General features: G+C 42.1%; 2 protein-coding genes across 2 annotated transcripts in view; both read right to left on the bottom strand.

The window, feature by feature from the left end:
* The window catches only part of prkd3 (protein kinase D3), a 41,482-nt gene extending 26,442 nt beyond the window's left edge, over positions 1-15,040 (bottom strand). The window contains exons 1-2 of the mRNA XM_030392185.1: positions 14,683-15,040; positions 13,125-13,778 (exon numbers count right to left, since the gene is read on the bottom strand). Of these exons, the coding sequence (XP_030248045.1) occupies positions 13,125-13,418 (294 nt within the window). The 5' untranslated portion in view covers positions 13,419-13,778; positions 14,683-15,040. The remainder of the gene's footprint in view (positions 1-13,124; positions 13,779-14,682) is intronic.
* Positions 15,041-15,738: 698 nt separating this feature from the next.
* Positions 15,739-23,267, bottom strand: mocs3 (molybdenum cofactor synthesis 3). Its single transcript, XM_030443146.1, has 13 exons — positions 23,025-23,267; positions 21,648-21,780; positions 21,460-21,552; positions 20,565-20,685; positions 19,648-19,722; positions 19,341-19,458; positions 18,768-18,876; positions 18,603-18,665; positions 17,991-18,154; positions 17,795-17,842; positions 17,120-17,216; positions 16,893-17,000; positions 15,739-15,947 (listed from the first exon to the last, which is right to left on the bottom strand). Exons 1-13 carry the CDS (start codon positions 23,115-23,117, stop codon positions 15,790-15,792), a joined length of 1,380 nt encoding a protein of 459 aa, XP_030299006.1. The 5' UTR covers positions 23,118-23,267; the 3' UTR covers positions 15,739-15,789.
* Positions 23,268-23,437: the final 170 nt, after the last annotated feature.

The raw sequence follows: 23,437 nt of genomic DNA, 5'->3' as shown, positions 1-23,437 counted from the left end.
ATGATCACGCTTCAAAGTGGATGCATTGAAAATGCCAGTTTTGTGATTCTGTATGATCATCATGTGATCTCTAGCATCATACTGTCATGTGATTTGCCAGACACCCACTGCATAAACATTAAGGTGGCCTGAGAGAATTAAAGCAAAAAGATATGTTTACAAAGACGCACAAATACATAAAGTCATTATGTGGCATAATAGATTTACTTCCTTGATTTGCTACTTAGTTTTCTTTGTGGATGCTGTTTTCCAAACTTACAGCCAATCAAATAGCAGCAAAGGACAACTAACCTTTCACTAGTTACATTTTCTATAGACCCTTGTTATCTTACTATGGGAGATTCCCAACCAAAAAAAACACTTCTATACCCACTATTCAATAGAAATCTCTAGCATATTATTATTGTTTTGGCATTTCAATCAGACAGTTCACCTAGAGAAATAAATCTGAAAATGCTGGAGTGAATGAAAAACATGATATTTGTTTTCGTCTTGATGCAAATTCAAGTCCAAAGTCCAGCGAAGAAACTACGTTGAAGGTGAATAAGCAAGTGTCTCACTGTGCAACAACTTCTGAGGTGTCCTTGAGCAGGCACTTAGCCCCCAGCTGAAGACTGTTGCTCATTGTTTTTATGCTGCATTATTGATAAGCTATGGCATTATAACAGTAGGGGGTGTTATCATTATCTAACATTCTTACAGAGGACAAAACCTACATTTATTAAGGTAATGCTGGGATCTTGTGAAACATTTAACCGGAGTCAGGAGGATCCAGGCTGTTGTTCATTTAGCTTGAGGTAGAAAGATAAAGACTGTCACAAGATCAGTGTGATACAAGGTGCTTTTTCTCACCAGATAAATAAGTCCATTGACTGATAACCCTGCAAGTGCCCCATTACAGAACACAGACAGACCCTCCAACAGAAGAGATAAGATGTTGAATTCTATTTGTTGATGTTATGTATTTGAGGAGAGTCCTGTAAAACTTCAAAAAGGAAGAAAATAAAAAGAGCGTTGGATTAAATGGCATTTATATACTCAAACTTGGTAAACAACTCAGAGCACAGCTTGATGGGTTTGATGTAGAGAAGATTTAATAGGCAACATGCGCTGAATCGACATGCTCCACAGTAAGTCATGAAACCATATGTTCCACTGAGCCACACTGAGGCTTTCACGAATAGGAAAATGTTTTTTAATGTCAGAACAATGGGGAACGAGTTGTTTGACTTTGAGGTGTATGTTAATGCCCACAACAGAGGAAAATATACTTCAATAAGTTGTTAAATGAACGCACTAGAAAATCCAATTATGTGCTCACTCGAAACCTTGGGGGAAAACTGCGTAATTACTTTGTTCAAGTCACAACAAATGTGGAGTGGAAAACTGTGTTAATCTATTAAAGTCAACAGTGGGATTGTATTTGTTTTCATTTCACATTATTAATGCAATACCAAGCAAAAGGTTTCCACAAAGCATGGTGTGAGAAACACATGTTCAGTGAACTGTACAATTATGAGAAGTGGGCATCGAAACAATCTATTTGTCACTTGGAGTGAGGCATCAAAAGAGGGCATGCTGGGAGCACATTTTCCACTGTATCGGTCAGCATTAAGTGACCAATAAAGTTTCCATTAACAGTTTACATATAATTTGGCTTCAATATTTTAAATAATTTACTTGGATGGTGCAGATTGCCTCACTGTACTCGAGTTATGAATTCAGTATAAACAAACGTGCTACATAGCAAAAATATACCCTCCAATATCTTTTTAAGAAAATATTATTTTTACTTGTTCTTTCTGAGGGAGAGACATGTTCCAAGTTTAATGAGCTGACTGGAATCAGCAGTGAGCAGAAAGGTGTATTGAAGTGCTACTATAGCAACAACGTCACAGATGAACAACTTTCATAACACATTGCTGCATAACCTGCTTACATTAGTGAAACAGTGGCTGAGGGACACAATGCCCAAGCTTTATTTTCACCAAATAACACTTTGAGTGAGTTGAACTGGACCTTTTTAAATACACAAGGAACAACCAGGAAGTAGTTCATGCAGAAGATATTCAGTCTGGAAAACGTTGCTGCTACAGGTCCAAAACCTCTTCAACATCACCATCCAGCGCCACATGCTCAATTGAAGGTAATACAAGAAGTCAAAACACAAATGACTTTTGTTACAAATTAGTAAATGCAACTCTAACTTGACAGAGAATTAAATATAAAGGTGTCACAATCAACAAAGAAGCTGTGAGCTAGGAGTTTGGCTCTCGGTACAATGCACAGTACAGCCTGTTACACATATTTGTTGGCCTCTAACATCATCCAATATTGGCCTATTACAGATATATGGCATTGGCGTACACGTCCAATATGTGCAGATATGAAAAACTTTTACAGAACATAGTGCAAAATGCAATGCAATGCTTGGAGTTATTTGTAATTATTGACGTCTAAGACCCATTGGTGCACTGTTTCAGTGTACCGATGTCATTTTGGACAATAAAGTTTAGTGTTAAGTGTATAATATCCTGTCTCCATTAGATAATTCATTTGATGAAAAGTGTTTGATGTCCACATCTGAGGAATCATTGCAAAAAAGCGTTGACGTATATAGTATATGCTTTGTTTGTAAGAATATCTGTCAATATACTGGAATTTTTTACACCCTAAAGTCTGTATCAGCATTGGCCCAAAAAAATCCAGTATCAGTTGGGCTCTCATGAACAGTTAACTAAAAGGAAACGAAACAGGAAAAGGAACATTGCACTGTTTAAAAATTAACACTCACCAAAACAACATGCTATCCCCTCAAGGGGCGTAACACCTGCATAAGAGATGTTCTCAGAGTCTTTATTTGCTTTAAAAAAAATACTCATATAATATAGAATTTATAATATAATAACCTTTGTAATAGAGACACTGTTTCTAAATTAACTCTTAAACCTTTGCCATTTGTGTACTTCAACTTTTTTTTGCTTACCAACCAATATATACGCATTTAAAATATTAACCTAGATTTTAATGACAGCTTCATTCAACTGCAACTGGTGCAAACCTTATACAATCGCCTCATATCAGAGAGCTTTGTGATGCAAGGTGACAGCCTTGAACAAACCACTCTGTTCTATTCTTTGAACAAGACTATTTATTTTGCGGGCTGTTTTATATTATAAAATACTGCAGATCTACTGACCACAGTCCATTATGAGTGCAGAACAGTGACGGAGCTTCCCTTCTGCTCTTCAGCCAGTGCATGAAAAGAAAAGCCAAGAGATGCATGCTTCATTTCAGTGGTACATTACATAAAACTATTTGCTCCTATGTTTGCAGGCACAGGCCAAGAAAAACACACTACAGCTGGGGGCAGAAAGAAAAGGGGGTGGGGGCTCTGTGTAGCTGCCTGACAAAGTACTCCCCTCATATGGTTCATATTCAAGCAGGCATCTTTGTACACTTGCAGGATCACACAAACTCATCCCATTACTCCACACAACATACACACAATCATCACATGAGCTCCTCCTCGAGTCAAGTCAGCTTCTTTTCCGCTGCAGAAGGAAGACTTCGCTGAGGGTAACCAACTGAAGCAGCAGCCACAAGTAGTGGAAAGGAAACTCATTTGGTGGGAGTGTGGCAAGAGAGGCTGTGACTTTCTCAATCTAGGGGCTGACTAACTTGTTTCTTTCCATGTGGCAGAATGAGGCTCATGGTTCATTCATAGGTTGTACTGTGTGAGGGCTGGTATATCGTCGTGGAACACAGCAGTGAGTGCATCAAAACAACAGATCCAGTCTGAGTGACATCTGATGCTTCTCAATGCTTAAAGTTTCAGCAGAGCGTGGAATAAAGCTTTACTTGGAATACATCTGGCGCTGTAGTCAATTTCAAAGTGCATCACACCATAGCGATGCTCCATCCAAAGTGTAACACACACCACGCAGGCTGACAATCTTCACCGCCACTCAGCTGTAACTTTGCCTGTTTAATGCCACTGCTTTGAGGCAGCATCATGATAAAGCAACTTCTGAGAGCCCTAGAACACTCACTTCTCCCTTTCTGTCTTTTCCCCTGCATGTTTCAGAGAAGTGTGAACACTGCAGCCTGGCTGAGGCAGAGCTGACTCGTAAGATGAGAGGCCCAGAGGTTTGAAAGGGTGCCAAATGTTCATATGCAATTAATTCCTTTTTCCTTCTCACTGCAAGCATGTGCGTGTGTGACTGCAGTCTATGTAACCGTGTGTGTGTGTGTTCATTTCTGGTGCAGACAAGGTGGAATCACAAGTCTAACCACTGAGCAAAGGTCGAGGGGCCTTGTCCAGACCACAGCGTAGCAGACGGCTCTACACCTGTCATCCTAGACCTCTTTCAATCATCAGGAGACTCTAACAAAGCTATACTGCTTACCCAATTTACATCGACCACAACAGCTGCTGGTTCACAGCCAAATATCTTCCCAGTTTTACAAAAACTGCTCTCCAAAGAAAATCCCACAATTATTTCACCAGGCTTTTGATTATTTGAACCAAGAGAAACAATACTCCTCTGCGGCAATTTGGCCTGAAGTGCAAAAGCGCTGAGTGGAGATAATGGTGATGAGGTCACTTTTTTGTGACTAGACACTGTATCCACGATGAGAGCCTTGGCTTTGGCCCTAAAAGCACAATTCTTTTTACATACATGCCAGAAAGTGTCTCATCTCACTTCAAGGAAACCGTCCTACACATGTGTTGGTTTTTGCTTGCATGCATCTGTTTGTGCAGTAGAGTGGAGTATTATATGCATTAACAGTGTCAGGGGCCAAGCAGAGAAGAGGAAGGCTGAGTCACAGGATCTAAGGCCTCTCAGGAAGAGAGCAGTGTGATCTAAGACAGGCTTGGCCAGGCCCCCGCACACTGCTGATGAGTTATAGCCCCATAGCGATCCACCGCCAGCACCTCCGCCTCAGAGATATACTGCAGTATGCACTCCATCTCCCCTCGCTGGCTTGGAATACCAGGGGACAGCCGCCAGATTCACCTCCACACGGAGCAAATAAACAGGTGAACCTGAGGGGAATTTTACGTGAGATTGATGGCGACTGCACTTTGTCTTGTTCTGGTAAAGCAGGAGGTCAGAAAGTATGCAGTAATAGCAGGATGTAAGAACATGCTGCTGTTGCTCAACAGAAACATTAATAATTGCTGTGGGTAGTGCGCTACAGAAAGTGGGCAAGCCTGGGCTGCTTGAGGTTTTCTCTTTCTTTATGATTAATAATGGGGCCTTACTCTTACAGGCATCCTTTTGTTGAATTAGCAGATTCACCAAATTACAATTGCACCTACTTAACAAAACTAAACTAAACACTCAGTTGAGCCAAAGTCCAACACTTAGGCTGTCACCTTCTTCAAAACCTGACACACCAAAAGGCAATTTCTCAGAACATTTAAACATACAGACAAGAATAATGGCAAGTGCAGTGTAGAGAAAAGCCATTTCAATGCAGGCACACAGACTGAACAGGCTGTGCTGCTCTGCCGACCACAGCAGATTGGAGAGCGGGAGCAGAGAGAATATGGAAACAGGGAGCGGCTCTGAGGGGAACTAACCCAACAGCGACTGGAGAAGGAGACACAGTGACAGGAGGAGTCATGCTGAGTGGCTGACTGTTTCCCCTGGGTTTAAAAATGCTCAGACAAACCAATCAAACAAGAGTGGAATTCAGTTCAAAAGACTTTTTCCTTCCATTCGACCTGTGGCGCTTTTAAAAAAACGTAAGACCTTTTTCCCTTCCTAGCACATTAGGTTTCTTGCTGTATTCTCGTTGAGTCAACACGTAATTGCACTTCCCCTGCCACCTTCCTATCAGTTCGACAGATCACTCACTACACTGAAAGACAGGAAAGGCAAACAGCGCTGAGAAAACAACACAGACTAACACATTCTGCAACCTGCTCCTACTGCAGGGATCAATAATGCCATGATGATACGACTGTAGCTACAACAGAGACCATGTGGTCCTCATTGCGGGACACTGGAAACATTTTTGGCATGCTAACACATCTGCTAAGATCGTGATCAGAACATCTGTTTATGCTAGCAATATGAGTTGAGAAGTTCTCCAGTTCGTAAGGGTGACATTAGTGATTAACCAGGTCTCAAAATCAAGGGTTAATGACTTTAAAAGGGCAGTGGACATGTCACTGGTCCCCACCTCTTCAGCATTTGTCATGGTTGAAGTACTTTGAGTATGCTGAGGTTGTCAATGGAGTGCAGTGAAGTAGGAACTTCAGTTTAAGGAGAGGGGAAACTTAAGTCGTTAATGAGTAAATTAATAAGGGAAATGAGATATCATCTGTCAGCCAACAGTGTTATGCTATGGTTACAAATTTATGAAAGGAAACTATTGGAGTCTCTCTAAGGAAGTGCTCCGAAATCACAACACGTGGCTGGCTTCACAAGGACAAAGTCACCAGGATTCCTGAATATTAAATGGTTCATCATTACGGCTACCTACCACTTCAATAAAATAACAATCCAAAGCCCATTGAGCCAGCATTAACAGAGATTGGAGTGATGCAAGATTATCTCCTGCCACTGGCAAGAGTCGAGTATGGTGAAGGGCATTTGGGCAACCTTGCAGTGCAGAAAATCCAAAGCAAAGCTGCACTTGGTGGCAGGATCTTCTATTGATGATTCCGGCAGTGGCCACAACCCCTGCTCTGCCCAGCGCAAGGCCTGCCAACAGGGCTGTCCCAGCCCACCCTGCCCCCATGTCTCTGTAAGGGACCACTCTGTCATTCTCTGAGTCTTGTGGCTGGGCCCTGTGTTCTGCCTTGCCACTTTACATTTAGAGGGGAGCAAGGCGGCAGAAATGTGCACTGCAGATGGTAGAAATTACTTAGCTCACTTAACTTCAGAGGTCTTTTTTTCCCCTTTTTCTTCTCTCTCTCCCTTTTCCACAAATTACTCCAAGACTGGGATAATTGATAGATTCCTTGTGCAAGTGTGCTTTTGAGTTCAGCAATCCCAATCGTTATATCGATTTAGTCAGCTCTGTGGCGTTGGAATATATCAGTATGCCTACAAATACATGCAGAAAACCATCAGAGTTGGATTAAGGCTACAGCCTGAACAGTGTACATTCAGAACCAATACCAACAGTGAATGTTTTGACTCATGGGTGACCTGTTTTTTCTTGCGAAAGAGCAGAATGTGCTTTCCAGGAAACGTCTGGCCTCATGTATATCGCACATAAAGCCCTCAATGTTGGGACGTCCTCTTGGGTGAAATATGGCAGCCAGCTCCATAGGAACATGCAGATGTGGGCTTATACAGTCAAAGGGAGGGAGGGAGGGAAGGAGGGAGATGGTGGTGATTTATTTCCCGTGTGTTTCAGTTAGTTTTGGTCGTTGTGAACTGCAGTTTCACCATTTTCCATCTGCACGCTTCTTTCTTGCTATTTTCTCTTCTCATTTCCTAGCCTGTATAGCTTTTTCCCCCTTTTGCTACTTTCTATAGATACTTTTTCCCTGAATGGGTCGATCTTTATGGCTAACCTTAACACCACATAAAGATCTTACAGACATATATCGATTATATATTCAGAAGCTAAAACTTTTGATCACATTTAGACACAATAACCTTTGCTAAACAGCAAATAAAGCCTGATATAAAAACCATCATGTAAGCTTACAGATGCTAACCAAAGGAACTGCCCCAACTGTTACTAATTCTCAATCTAATTAATCTTGAAAAAAGAATGCTGAGCCGATCTTGTTTGCTCTGCCAAGACCTTGCCTTGTATCATGCAAGTGATATTACTCAAAAGGTTTAGAACAATCCAAATCCTTTCTGTTTTTTATAATACTCTGCTCTTTTACTGTATGTTGTAGCCTGTTTCTGACTCAAAAAGGCCTTTGTCTCACTAATTACAGAGGCAGCTGTACAGCCCTCAACCAGAGACTGGGAGTTACGGCGCTAACAAAACCAGTAGGGAAACCTGTGGCTGAGGCAGCTGCCTTTCACAGCATTTTCCAGCTGGAGTGAAAATGCAGCAACATCCTAAGGACATGCGCTAAAATTAAAGTATTCATAAAAATAACATTTGCTAAGGTTGAACGTTTTTTTCCATTACCTATGCCAAAAGGACTTCAAATTTCCTTCCTCCTGCTAAGCTCTGTCATCCCCTTTGATAGCGAGAAGAACTTTTAACTGGTGCCAAACTGAACTGTAAATTCTCCCATTTATAAGAAAGATGTTTGCTGCCAACGTTTACCAGAAAATTACATTTTTTCTTTGCAGGATATTAGATACAGTCCTGTGAAGACTGAAAACTAAACTGTGTTGTTTGTGCGATTGCCATCACGGCATCCCTCAAAATGTGTCAGATGCTCAGCACTACCAAAGCAAGTGTTTAGATTCAAATATTTTAGTTTCCGAGCAGTCTAATCCCACCCATCCCAGGCAACATCACATCATCCTCCAAAAATGCCTGGGTGAAGAGGAATGCTCTGGAGCTGGCTGGCCGTCCAGGCTGACCAGCTGGCTAACTGGGAGTCATTCTCAGGGAGTCGTGAACTTTTGTCCCGCCACTGCTCCCTTGCTGGCTGCACGAGAGGACTAAGGCGACACCAAACAGGAAGAGCCCAACAAGTAGAAGCTATGGATGTTTATCTCGCACCATTCATCAAGCCCAAAAACCAGACACAGAAGTCAGGACCAAACCAGTGAAACAAGGCTTTGAGTTGCATGTTGTCACTTGGGGGCCGTCATGAGTTAGATCTGGGCTGGATGGTACCCGACTGGGAGGGTCTCCACCACCCACTGGCTGGCTTCCTTCATCCTTTCTCACAGTCCTCAAGGAGCTTGGCTCAATGCTGATACCCTTGTGCCAAATTATGACACTAAAACAGTCATTTTTAAAGTATTCAGCAGATTGCATGAGCAGTAACCACAACAGCTCTCTGAGAGACTGAGGCTGAACTTATCAAGATCAGGTTGCCCCAGACTCAGGTTGACCTTAACCACTAAAGTTGGTGAATGTGGTCCAAGCCACTACAATCAAAACTAACTTCAGATCAGCACAGAGAGCAGAGAGAAAGTAAATCTATACTGTGGATGCCGGCCAAGTCATGTGGTTGAGTCCTTAACAGGAAGAGGAACGGACCGTACTAAATCTATACAATACACAGCTATTATAACAGACTGCACTGCTCCCTGTCAAACAATGAGACTGATTCAAAACTAAAGGGTTCAGGAAAGATATGAAATGTCAACCTTGAAGCCTTGACACAGTATGTACAATAAACGAGAGCACATGCAAACATCTGGTGGTTTTACAGCTGTCCAGAATGCATCTGCAATTGCACACATGCTTATATCCATGATTTGTAAAGTGGCTTCTGTCAGCAACAGGCATATGTAATGCAAAGGCTCATTGAAAATTGGACATGGAGCTAGCTTGTCATGATGTTGATGTCTAGTAAACCTCCCACATCTTATAGTTTAGCAAGCCAGTCAAGGAACATTCTCCGAAAAAGGAACATGCACTAACAAAAGCAAAAGCGCAACAAAGTAAAGCCCTCACTTCGCCAGAAAAACAGCTTTTTATCCTTAAGCTATGGTCACAAGCTTTGAGAACACGGAGAACGAGAAGCAGATACAAGCAGCCTAAATAATGTTTCTCTGTAAACTCGCTGAAACAACAGTCTGCAAAAGGACTATTTTCATTAAGGATTCATAAGCCGATTACTTTCTCAGTCAAATAATCAATATTCTGGTCTATAAAATGCTTCTTTTATACAACCAACTGCCCAAAACCCAAATACTCTTCATTAAATATCATAAATGACAAAGAAAAGCAGCATATCATTACATTTAAGATGCTGGGAACAGGAAATGTTTGACATTTTTGTTTGAAAAATGACTGAAAACGATTCATGGATTATCAAAATCACTGGTGCTAAATCTTCTTTCGATCGACTTTGATCAAATTGTTGCAGCTCTAGTCAGCAATGAGAATTATGAGTATTAAGAAAGGTTTATACTTTTGCGTCAAGGAATTGCTACATGTGTAGGATGCAAGGTAGCACCACAACTGACGATCTAAAGAAATCTATCTACAAATCATCAACAGAGGGATCGAATAGAACTGTGATTGATCCTAATTGACCACTTGTAACATAAGGAAGTTGATAAAATTCTCCTTTCAGTAACACACATCTAGCAAAGTCGTTACACTTCAGGCCTTATGTGAATAAATGGAGGTAAACACAGCAATTACAAGGAGGAAAGTATGTCTATAGGCCAGCATTTCTCTGTATCACAGACTCAAAGAGTGTAACAGTTACTAAAGTGAATAAAGGCTAATTAAATACATGTGTGTAGCAGCGTGGTGGTGATATCATAGGATGAAATCTGACGCTCCACTATAAAACCAAACCTACACTGTATCTAGAGCTGGATTCCTGTTAACCCTTGAATTGAGTCTAAATCTAGCATTACTTTTCCAATCAATTGTTTATGTAGTTTGGTTGCATATTACCAACAACCGAGAGCAAAGACGCACGGTGGACGAACTATGTCTGCAAGCTTCCCCGAAAGCACACTGGGATGCCATGAAGCGTACTACTGAGAAGACTGCATTTGGGTTCTTGTCCCGCTGGCACGGTGACCTGGACCAAGATGATCAGCAGGAAGAAGGGATACTATGATGTCAACATGATTAATATCATGGTTTACATACAACTAAATCCCGCTATGAAAGTTCACAACAGCTGACTCAGCAGAAAACCTGACAATGAATGGACAGATTTAAGTCGGGATAAGCATCCCTGTTTGTTGCATGGCTGAGCGGTGAGTCACTCTGTGAAGCAGGCCAGCTCTCAGCGGAGGAAACGGCAGCACTAAGGGGGGGAATACACTTCCATCCAGACTCCATCTCTCTGCAGATATTACCATATGAAGTCTGAAGCTATTTTCCTGTCTCACCTCTGCTGACAGACACCTGATGTTCTGCTGACGGGAGACATCCCGGGACGTCTGTCAACGGCTGAGCTGGGGTCAGAGATCGTCAGCTGGAAAAGTTGGCCGGGACGAGTGGACTTAGTAAAAGGCTCACTATTGTCATGCATATTTTAGAACAAGAAGCGAGGCAGGGATGGACTGGAGAGCGCAGAAGGCATACAGTCATATTTTCCATTGATATCAAAGCCATATGGCTGGATTTCATGAAATAGTTGAGGCAGTACACTGCGTTTGGCAGTGTTTAATCAAATAAATGCTCTAAACTGTGGATGAACGGGCTGGATATGTTTTGTGGTGATGATGTACAGTACATTATGATAAAAAGGATGTATAACATGTTCAGATATTTATTGTATTGACAGCTTTTCCCAAGTTCCCATGACTGTTAGTCATATATTAGTTTTCCATCATATCTTATTACGTTTCATGGCATCTTAAGAAGATCATATGATATGAAATTATACAAAGAGATAAAATTGCACATCGGCAATATGTGGTAGGTTATCATTTATTAATACGAATGCAATGCAATGATTTTCGTTCTGGATTGTCCTGAAGCATCATATTTCGCACCCTTTTCCTGTTTGTCAGATTCCAGTAACTATGCCAATAGGTTACAGGATCCATGTAAATATGCGCAGTGATGAGATTTTCTGCTCTACAGACCAGAACTGTTCATAACTAGCTAGTGAGAATCAGCAGACCTCGTAAAGAACAACAACATTACCCTGCTCCTCTGGAATGTCAACTTGGACAACATGAAACCAAAAGGACACAGGCTCAACACAGATCCTCCACCACTGTCTTCCACTTTTTTTCGCTTGTTCCTCATTCATTTTTACTTATTTCCATTCTAACAGCCTGCACAAACACACTGTACTGTAGCTCCGACTGACCTGATTGTTCAGATCCTGGTGGCTGATGAAAGTGCTGAAAGTTTAATCACCCTCGTTTCATTCAATCAGTGATAATTACAGACAGAAATGGAGTAATCATCATTATACGCAAGAGGTTTCAAAAAAAAAAACAGCAACGTGTGAATGCACACGGGAGCCATTTCATTATTCTGACACGGGCTTTGCCTCACCATTAATCCCACACAACAATGAAGTGCACATCCATGGGCTCAAAAAATACAATTACTGAGATAAAGCTTTGGATAACCTTCATTTGTTTACAAATACTACATATTTAGCAAAAGAATAGATGTTCTCAACTTTCAATTCATACTGCACGGATTCACTGCTGGCTTAATGCTCCGGTTTATGTGAAATAAACGATCTTCTGTAGTAGTGCAATAAACATATTTTGCTGGAAGAGGAAACCACTTCATAAAAAAAAACTGCAGAACATCTGTGGTGTCGTAGTTTAACAGTGCTTATTATTATATGGAGCCGCTTCGAATTAGAAACAAAATTTAAAGTGTGTTGCCCTCACAAACACACAAACAAACCATGATTTGGGTTGCCTGACCATTTTCAACAAAAGGAACAAGAACAGGCAAATTTAAGCTGGCGCCGATGATTTGCACTTGGGATCATCTCACATGACCAAAAGTGAAAATGGCAAATGACGTTGAATGATGCGGCCTTTTTATTCTTACAGCCTCTTCTTATGCTGGGGCTACACTCCAGTGTCATAACAAGACGTTGGAAATGTCATGGAAAACAAAGAGGGCCCAACATCACACAGGCCAGGCAAAAACCGCAGAGCAGTTCTGCATATGTGTGTGTATGTGAGCATGTATTCGCTTTACTTGCATCACGCCAGTTCAGCATTATTACTGTACACCACAATGTAAATAACTGGCAGTACTAGACTGTGTGCTGTAACTAAAGCGGCACCAGCGCCGTTGTGTGCATGCTTCTGCGGTGTTTGAGTCATTTTGGGGCACGAGGCCCAGATGTCTAAACCTAAACAGATGAATATGGTAGGAGATGGCAGAACACATGTCGGCGCTTCATGGTGGCTCTCTACTGCCTTTGGTATTACTGCTGAAGCCTGAAAACAAGCAAACTGTAATACGACTGCATGTGTATGGGGGAAAGCTTTTCACTTCAGTGGACACGGGAGAAAAATGATTTGAGTGTGAATCATATGAGATGAGGCCCCTACCTTCTGGTCCACTATGGAGCACACCAGGTCCTTCACGGAGGACAGCGTCAGGTCACTGGCCTCCAGGTTCACCGTCTCTCTGGTCAGTCCTATCTGCAGCAGGAAGGACACCCCATGGAAGGAGCCGCGGGAATTTGTGGGGCTGGGGACGCTGTGGCTGCCGTTGGACAGCCGCGTGTACAGCGGTCCGGGTGGGCTCGGCGATGGAGACGGGGTGGACGTCGAGGACGGGTGGTGCGGATAGAGAGAGTGGAGGAAGGCTCGAGGTAAGGATGGTGGAGAGGAGGCAGACATTGGGTTTCTTCCAATGGCAACGTGAAATGCTAAAGAGTGGAGGTTTTACTGAAGGACAGGCTCTGGGTAGGGGGAATATTTGGTCCTCATCGGTCGTGGTGAGTCAGCGCTGTGTGTTTTTATCAAAGTGACATTGTTCTTTTTGTTTTTTGTTTTTTTGTATATATAAATTAAGAGGGTAATAGCCAATCCGCCCACCTGAGCTCACACAACTCATTCGCTAGATGGGCAGGTGATGCAGAAGAAGTCTCTGAACAATCCGCAGACTTCTGCAGTAAAATCACTGCAGCAAACTTCATATCCTGGAGTGGTGCTCGCTCTCCTTACCGAGGTCAGTAATCCACTCCGACCACAGGAAGCCTGTCACCGCAAAAACACACACACACACACACACACACACAGAGAGAGAGAGAGAGAGACAATCACACATAGTATTTCTCTTATAATGGAAAAAGTATTCACCTTTGTGAGTACAACAGAGGCTCTCATTCTGCTGTGCTGTAGAGCGAAGAAGCCTGAAAGGAAACAGCTACTTTTCTTCCCCATTGTGAACACTTTTTTAGTTCAATTCATTTAAAAGAAACCAACCTGCCTTCTCAGTTAATGGACTGCGGCACCCATGAATACCAAAGAGTCACTCACCATCATCATTATTTTGAAATAAAACCTGAGAATACTTACCTAACGTTTCCATCTCATACATGAACCTGCTGATGTTACCTCGCATTGTTTTGATTGCAAGCTTCCCAGGGTTAGCTTAAAGTTAGCTCGTACTGCCCTTTCGTTAATGGCCCGTGAAAGGAGCAACAACGTATTATTTTGTGTGTACAATACCATTAGTTTCACTCTATAATGCCTCTGCTCTTAACTTTACTATCGACGTTATTTTATTATTTTTTTTCGACTTTTGCTAAACTTCACAAACTTGCCTCACAAGGCCTGCTTTTTTTTTTTTTCTGGTGCGCAACATTAGCCGAAATCGCACGTAAAAGTCGATACGGCGTATCATTTGTGTGTTTACAAGAAATCGAACCTCCACAAACATCTGGAACCGAGCGCTTCTGAACATCTGCACCCCTCCCACTTTCGATTGGCTCGCTGGCAGATCACAAACCCGTGTCGAGAACGCCAGCAAAACAAGTTATACAAGAGCTGAATTTACACATTCACACGGGGAACTCTGTTGCAGCAGGGCGACGCTCTCAGCGCAAAGCCCGTTCAAAAAACAAACGTCGCCCGAAATGTTTGCGAAATGATACTTTACCTTCACAGTCAGCGAAGGGCGCTTTTCTCTCCATTGTGAGTGGACTGAAGAAACTTTGTGACTCCATCAACTGAGGGAAGCGGAGCCTGAACTTTATAACTCTGCGCTTTCCTCAAGTCGCACGGCGGAGCGCGGCGCCGCAGCCTAAATGTGACAAACGCCGACACAAGTTCTACACACAGGCGCGCTGAGGCTGACCGAGCCGTCCATTTATTTTCTCTTATCTTTTTATTCCAGATTGTAAATTCATGCGCATCTAATTATCCTTCCAGCTGTGACTACTCCCCCCGCTAGACGAGGAGAAAAAAAAAGAGCATCGACCGTCGCTGGGGCTTGGAGTCTTTTTGTTACCTCCGCATAACTGACTTTCCATGCGCGAGGAGGAAAACTTGAACTACAGTGCCTGTGAAGCAATGGCGCCTCCGTCGGAGCTCGAGCCAGTGCGCATGTGCTCTTCTTTTCCGTTATTTCAACTTGGTCGTGCCAGGGAAAAACTTTATTCAACACGAGCCGGATCGCTCTGTAACACACTAGTTTCCAAAAGTGGGGTCCAGGGAGCCCACAGGGAGCCGCGCAGGGGTCCATATGTGCCCCCATCAGAATTAGGGATGGATTCATTTCACTTTGATTTGATGAATAAAAAAAGAAAGTAGAAGTAGAGATTAATCATCACAGCCTTTTTTTGTCTTTACTGTGTTGACAGTTTAACAGAGGTTTACAGGGTATATATATAGTTGTGTGTCGGCTTAATGGCCCTGACATGGCACGTTTTCATTTCTAAGATATGAGGAAGGTTCTATTAACTGGACTTCTAAGGATTGGTATTAAAAAACAGGAAGAGGGACTTGATTTTGCAAGGATGCTTACGTGTTATCTAACTGCCAGCTTGTGTTTTCTATGAACAGATACACAGCAGGTTACACAACACATTTTGGGAACTGTTCCATTGTTCCACTTGTGAGATTTTGCAATCCAGTGATGACATTAAAGACAATTTACCTGAGAGCATGATGTTCAATGCAGAAACAAACAAGACAAAAAGAAAACAACAACAAGGATGACGAACAGAATGTAGTTTATTAACAGGAACATATTTTTAAAAATGCATTAATACTGTGGAAACGTGGGGTCTATTTTCCCTGCCCAGGCCATTAGACCTCCACAGATGTCCTTCAGTGTGATGCTGTCCACTTCTGATCCAATCATCTTCTCCATCACCTGCACCGCCTTCTGTGAGTCATTACCCAGCTTACAGATCACGTACACTGGAGGAAGCAGCAGAGAGAAAACACAGAGGTAAGTTTGGTAACACAGGTGGAACTTAAAGACCTAAAAAAATCATTGCTAGCGAGAATGTTTAACTGGTTCATTTCTTTGAAATGCAGGATTAACAATGAAAATATTTTATTTATGTTAAATATATTTATTTTATTCATTTGATCAGTTTGCTCGATTCCATTTGTCTGATTCATGTTTATTTCATTCATCACTTTGTTAGACTTATTCTGGAACCAAGCACCTAAAATGTAACAATAAGTTGTACTGTGTGTATGATTGTATATGTGATTTGATTTGGTCTAGTAAAAGACATTCAAACACAGAAAGGTAATACTTACAATATTATGTGAAACTGTGCTGTCCTCTCTGGACGGTTTGTTTATTCAGTATATGAAAATCAGTGAAGATTTTGTCTCTTCTCATTAAAATGTTCTTCCTAACTAAAACTAACTACATTGCACCTTTAATTATATTCAATATACTCGACCTTAACTACTTCCTATGATCAAAGAACAAAGACAAACACTGTAAAGGACAAAAATCTGCGCACAAATAAAAAAAAGGTGTTTTCGATCATTGCCTATGCAGGAAAAAGACTCCATAGTAAACAACCAAGACGCTCAAAAATCTACAAGGCTAAATTTAGCTCATTGATAAAGAAAGCTCATCACAGTGCATATCCACAACATCACCAAAATAACATCTTGAATATTAATTTGTCAAAAGCAGGCCAGCTGCTCAGGTTTGACCGTACTTGTTTTGGAAAAAGGCTCACCTAGCAACCCCATTACAACCTGCTACTAGCTGTCCAAGCTAAGCGTCCAGCCCGCCAGTATGAGACTACACAGTGGACTGTGAATATGCACGAGTGGCTCTACGTGCCTGTTCATTTCCAACGTGTTCAGACCCTAAATGGTGTTTTGTCATGTTACCTGGAGGCCGGCAGTCACCTGCCATCTGCTGTTTCAATTGGCTGACCCTCTCCTGAAGTAATTGGATCTGTTCACTCTTCCTCTCCTCTAAACTTGAGAGGGGAATGTCTGGCAACAGTATCAGGAGAATAATCACCAGGAAGCGAGAGGCAGGATGAACATGAACAGACAATTCAGAATTGTGACAAAGTGAGACTGATTATGTGCCTCCATCTCCAAAAGGATACTGAGAGAGAAAGGTAAGCGGCATATATCCACTTCCACAAGAGGGCGCACGTCCAACAAGAGATGGGGCTCTGCGTTGTCGATGATTGATTTATAATCCTGGAATTACATAAAACACTCATTAATGTGCAAATATTGAGTACTTTACAATTAGAGAGGTGTGGCTTTATCTTTTGGGGGGGAAAAGAGTCAAAAATGTATATCAGCAGTCAAACAGGGAGACCGAAATTACACCGCAAATGTTAAAATGTTGCTTGGATTTGGTTTTTGTGGAGTAATGAAGATTTTAACTATTTTTCCTTAAATCACAGGAAATACAGCCATTTGTAACTGGAGCCCTGAGCACGATCCCGCTTACAGTCCAATCAATCGCGATCCCCATCTCTGCGCTTAATGACTCAGCGGGTTTGAAAGCGCCAATGCTGCAGAAACATAAACAGATACAATCCACTGCCACTGCTCTCGGTGCCAAACAGAACATATTATTCTTTCCCATAGAAAATCTGCAGGCACAATTTTAAGTCATTTCCCATTTGGGGCTGGGTCGGCGTTGAGATGTAATCAGTGTATGAATGCAAATGAAAAAACGGGGAAAACTGTGAGTAATCATACAATAAACAGCGCTAAATACAGGGAGTCACGCAATGGCAGACTGCTCTGTGGTACATGTTCCCTACCTGTACTGTGATCCTCTGATCTCTGGAAAGGAGGTTGAGTTTGCGGCACTGAAACACAGGGGAAATCAGGCAATGAGAGATTTCTCCTATGATTATAGAATAACTGTGTTGTGTTGAATGGCAAAGCGATGCGAGACACACTTCTTATCACTTAAAGAAGTAGAATTCCTGTCAAAATGTGCCTCTTGTGACCAACCTTATCCGTGGCAGCAGCCCCACAGAAAGCCTCATAGTCCGCCAGCTGGGTTACACTGGGGTTTTCTCCGCACACTGCACACCCGGCCTGCTTGGGTCTCAACTTGATGGACCTGAATCTGGCGTCTTGGGCATCAAACATCACCAGCTGCTGGCCGCAGGAAGCTTCCACGCCTGGTCAAGGAAAAGGCCACTTTGTGCAAAGCATCACCACATTGCTTGAATCAGAGAATTGGGTGTCATGTTCTCCCATTTGTGTGTGAACACCATTGCAAAATTGGAAAACTGTGCAACACTGGCTGACGTAAAAGAAGCCAGGTGTTGCCGTGTCAGAAGGCAGGATAGGACAAGTTTTTTTTCTCTGTGTCTCAATATTAACATGGGAACACTGTAAACACAGCAGAGCTCTCATGGAAATGGCTAATGTGGAGTCAGCAGAGTACAGTGAAAAACATTTCTGCCTGTTTTGGTTTTATTACCAACTTTGCTACAATGAAAACCCTATCAGCAGTTCTGTGTCGATTCATCCAGCGGACTCAGCGGAACATCCTGATGTAAAGCAACAAAATGGCCAAAGAAGGCACTGTACGTAATTTGGGAGGGAAAAGGATACAGCCTCGTCCAGAGGCGATCTTGAGGACTTCCAAAGCTTGGAAGCAGCCCATTATCCCTGGAACTTAAAGAGAAGTGAAACATTTTTACCGACAACTGTCTTTTATGCTGACTATTCTCTTCACAAAGCTAATGGTTTCCAGGTAAATAAGGGGACAAGACTCACCCACTCCTAACACCCCTCCATCAGAGCAGTTGGTCACGGTCTCTTGGGGTGGGGGCACTGGGTACAGACATCTGTAGCAGGGGCCTCCACGGTAGTTATATACAGTCAGCTACACACAGAGACACGGTGGAGTTGGGATCGATCCAATCCAGTATAAGTATAGATACAGATAGTGATTTAATTCACTCATTGGATATCAGGCAGGCGTCACCAGTCCACATACATATCCTGATTCCGTAGGATGGTGTTTTAAGAATTACAGATATATATTAATGCAATTTTTTGATTAATTTACAATTAAACTGATCTACAAAGACATCCAATAGCCCCCTATATTTGAGTTAGAATGTTAGTAAAGTTGGCTAACTAAAGGATATGTCCTTAGCTTGGAGACATTTTAGTCTTCAAACACAGAAAAGCAAGACAGTAACTTGTATCGGTATCGCATATCAGAAATGATTGGTAGTGAAAAGTTGATCCGTGCATCTCTGACACAGAGCCAGGTGAAGTAGCATTACAAATCGAGAAGAGCTAGAGGTATGTTGCTACAGTGATGCAAGATTTCTAACTTACCTGCCCCTCCATTCTCAGAGCACTCGCTGACACCAGAGGCTTGCCACTCAGCACACAGGCATCATTCACCAGATAGCGAGTGGGGACATTGTCTGAACAGTCAGCCACGATGTCATACATGAGGTCAGCGAAGTCAAGGTGTCATCACAGACAGAGTTCATATCACTGCCTAGTCACATTCACACATTTCCCAACCCAATATATAAGCAGGAAAGCGTAGAGCAACACGATAACTGGCAGCTGGGAAATAGATTCATGTCAAAGATTTAGCCAGCGGCAGGTTGAGGACACATTTGCAGCAGGATACTGTTGAATGAGTTGCAAGGCGTTCTCTGGCGAGAGCTGCAGGTGGTAGGGAATACACTCAACTGTTGAGTTCAACCTGCAGACATAAAGTCACACACAAAAATATCAATTAACTCCCTAAGGAGTCTGGTTTGGTCCTCCATGACTAGCAGCTATAATACAAAACAGAATAGTATTCCTAACAACCATCTTAAAACAGTTATCAGGGCCATACTGGTGGCTTGGTTAAGGCTGGATCAAACCGCGAATAGCATGTGAGTTTTAAATCTGACTTGGGATCTGAGTCACATGTCGGCCCCTACTGTTCTCTCTTCCTGCTGATCTTTACTGTACCGTCTGCTTCAACTGTCCCAAGTACATTTTATCAAAAACATGCATTATTACTCAATACTTGAATTGCACCATGCACTAAGTAGTATTTAGATTATTTATTTAGCATTATCAATGATGAACAACTACGATAGAAAGTAAGAGGGTGGTAGCGTCTGTGCGATACATGCGTCAGAACACGTTCCATGTTCTTTGCTAGTCGTAGAAATGGCGCCCCCGTGTGGTCATTTGCGTTACAATGTGTAGGGTAACCACAGTGGACCCACTGTTTGGGAGAAAGGCACCAAAAACAGCTGTCTCTAAAATAACATGTTTACACAATATTTGCAGACTGGGGAGAAATACACAACCAAATATAAACTGTGGTGAGACTGGAGAGCGCCAGCATGCATTTATACAGCAAGGGTCACAAAACACTTAGAAATACACCAGTTATCACAGTTACAGAACACTTACTAATAACATCAAAACACTGACTTCTCTGTTTCTGGTCTGTCTGCAGGAGCACATTTCTCAAAAGCTCTTTTGTACTTTTGGATGATACTGATATTAAAGTGCTTTGGACCTCTGTGTACTGTCATTCAGTACCTTTTAACTGCGGTGGCAGCAGACAGAGCCTTGGCTTGGCCCCGGTTCTCCTCCCCATGAAGTACCTGTCTGTGCAGGTTACTGAGCTCCACCTCGTCATAGTCCAGCAGACCCAGGCGCCCTGCAGAGACAGAGAGAAAAACATGTCAGCCAGAAATGCTTCAGAGTAAATGTCAATCCCTGATAAAGAAGGGATAACCCTGAACATTAAATTCTATAAACCGGGAATGCATTTTACAAAGAGGGCCACTGCACTTTTTTTTAAATCAATAATTCTTGTTCGTTGCCCTCTCTCAAAGTTGTAGGAATGCACCAATGTATCAGCTGACTTAAAGCCTTGTTGACTGCTACCAGCCCACTGGCAAACAAGATGGCATTTACCGATAGCAGGGGCCAATGTTTATCTGTTGTGTCATCAGACAGTAGGCTAATACAGGGTAACTTCTATAACCCTTTCCTACACACCTTTCCTCAGTTAACCCCCCCCCCCCAGCTTGGTTAAATTCACTGGAGGTAACAGCTAATATAATTTAGACATCAACTGAAAAACGAACACACAAAATAAAACTTAAAATAAAAGTTTTGAATATCATCAGAGAACTCTCTGTACACATGTGTACCTATTAAACAGCTCTAAAAAAAAACAGTAGTGTCATTAATTTCTTTTGGGAATGTAAATAGGTAATTTTGGTTGCTACCCTATTCCCCACAGGTACATCTACATTTAGTTTGCCACTTCGATTGCTAATGCTAGACCATGCTTAAAGGAAAATGATGACAGCTCAACAATTACACCAATATGGAACAGTTATTTCAAGCATAACGACAGGAGGGTCAAGGATTTAATGTGGTTGCCAAAAGGTCAAACTGATCATTAATCATTTAGATAACCTACCAATGCCTGCTGCTGCCAGATACTGTGCCAGTGGGCAGCCCAGTCCTCCACAGCCCACAATCAGCACCGATGTCTTGGATAAGTTCAGCTGACCTGTGGACAATCAAGATTCACCCTGTTGTTGCCTCACTTGACATAATGCTGACTGTGCTGTACATCAGAATGACACTCTCTGTAGCCATCCGTACCTTGTACACCCAGCTCAGGCAGGAGGAGCTGTCTGCTGTACCGCATGATGTCCTCATTGCTGAGGGCTGCTTTGGCTTTCGTGGGGGTTAGAGGTGTCACTTTGTCATGCAGCTGCAGCTCAGAGGTATGGCTCTGATATCACGCCAGGGAGGAATTAATAGACAAGATGTGAGAAACAAGTTTGAGCCATGTGGCGTAACAGCCCTCTACAGTCTGCTTCTATAATATACAGTAATGAGCTACATTTATATTGCTCTATACATATGTTTACACTACAGCCCATATGTCTGACACGAGGAGTTATTTGGGAAAAGCTCCGTAGTGAGGGATTCAAGTTTATTAAAGGATAAGTTCATCCAAAAAGGAAAATGCAGTCATTATAAACTCACCCACATGCAAAATGGAAAGTCAGGTTATGTTTTGTAGTCGACAAAACATATCTGGAGCTTCTGAGCCAAACAAGAGTTACAGCATTCTCCGTAACAAATGAACTAGATGGGGACTTAATAATAAACTACAGAGAAAAGGCATAACATGGCTCCACACAAGGCATAATCCAAGTCTCCAGAAGCCCTGAGATCCCAAACTGATGTGAAAAGACATTATTACACCCTCGACAAGCAGTCGAGCTACTGCGACCACTTCACACACAGTGCATACTAACACTTTGTGCTCAGCAGCTGAGGTTTATTGATACCCTTATTAAAGTTTTCAACTTCAGTCTTCAACTTTAATAAGGCTGTACATGACATCTTTTCGAATCAATTTCTGATCTCGGGGCTTCTGGATGCCTGGATTTCCATGGGCGAGCTGTATAAAGCATTGTGTGTTTTCTTTTGGATGTTTTTGTTTACATTTTTAAAATAAGTCCCCATCTGTTTAAGTTGTTTAGGGTAACACTGCAACTGTGTTTTGCCGTGACACTCCAACAATGTTTTGTGGACACATGAAACTTTGCCCGTCCCTCCATCAGTATGACACTGATCAGATAATGAGTGAATTTTCGTTTTTGGTTGAACCTATCCTCTAAGTCGTATTTCAGCTATAATGAGTCAAGTGTGCGCTATGTCATCTGAAACATTCAGATGTAGTTTGGACCCTTTAAAACACTTTGTCCACCTAATACTGTATTTCTCTATTCGTGAAAACACATGTAAGTGGGCCACTGACTTGTTTTTTTGTTAGCTAAGCACCCATATGCTTTAGTTACACAGTAGTTAGCTGCACCACGAATGCTAAACTGCTGGATATAAATTGTGGCGAACAGGTTATAAAAACACATTTCTACGTGCAAATGTGCACAGCTAATGTCACCCTTCATCCATCCATTCATCCATTCATTCATTCATTCATTCATTCAGTTGAGTCTGTCGTACCTTTTCCAGTTGTGCCAGTTTATTCTTCAGAGCAGCAATCTCTTCCTCTTTCTCTTTGAGCTGCGCCTTCAAGCAACACACATCTTCGGCCATGGCTGCTCGTACAGAGGAAAAACACACGCGGCTGTTTAAAAAAAAGACGCTACACTTACGAGTTAGCTACAGTGTAACTTTTTAGACAGGAACGTGTTTTGATTTGTAGCACACATACTGCACTTCCGGGTTGACCACGTGACGGTGACACCACGTGGTAGGACGTACGAAGAGCGGCTCTTCCGCTCACAAAAAATAATAATAAAAAAAATAAAATAAGGAGATAAATATATATTCATGTGATGTATTTTTATTTATGATAAAATGGCAGTAGTTTAAGCTTTAACAAAGACAAACAAATAGCACATAAAAACTCATAA

This window comes from Sparus aurata, chromosome 16 (genome assembly GCF_900880675.1).
Source record: "Sparus aurata chromosome 16, fSpaAur1.1, whole genome shotgun sequence".
Classification (NCBI taxonomy): domain Eukaryota; kingdom Metazoa; phylum Chordata; class Actinopteri; order Spariformes; family Sparidae; genus Sparus; species Sparus aurata.
Note: the sequence above shows the minus strand (reverse complement) of the source record. Positions and strands in the feature narration are given on the sequence as shown.

Coding starts and splice junctions, on each gene's coding strand:
- mocs3 (XM_030443146.1), bottom strand. CDS start 23,117: ATGGCCGAAGATGTGTGTTGCTTGAAGGCGCAGCTCAAAGAGAAAGAG. Junction 18,877..19,340: donor CTCTGAGAATGGAGGGGCAG/GTAAGTTAGAAA, acceptor CTCTGTGTGTAG/CTGACTGTATATAACTACCG. Junction 18,666..18,767: donor TGGAGGGGTGTTAGGAGTGG/GTGAGTCTTGTC, acceptor CTTCTCTTTAAG/TTCCAGGGATAATGGGCTGC.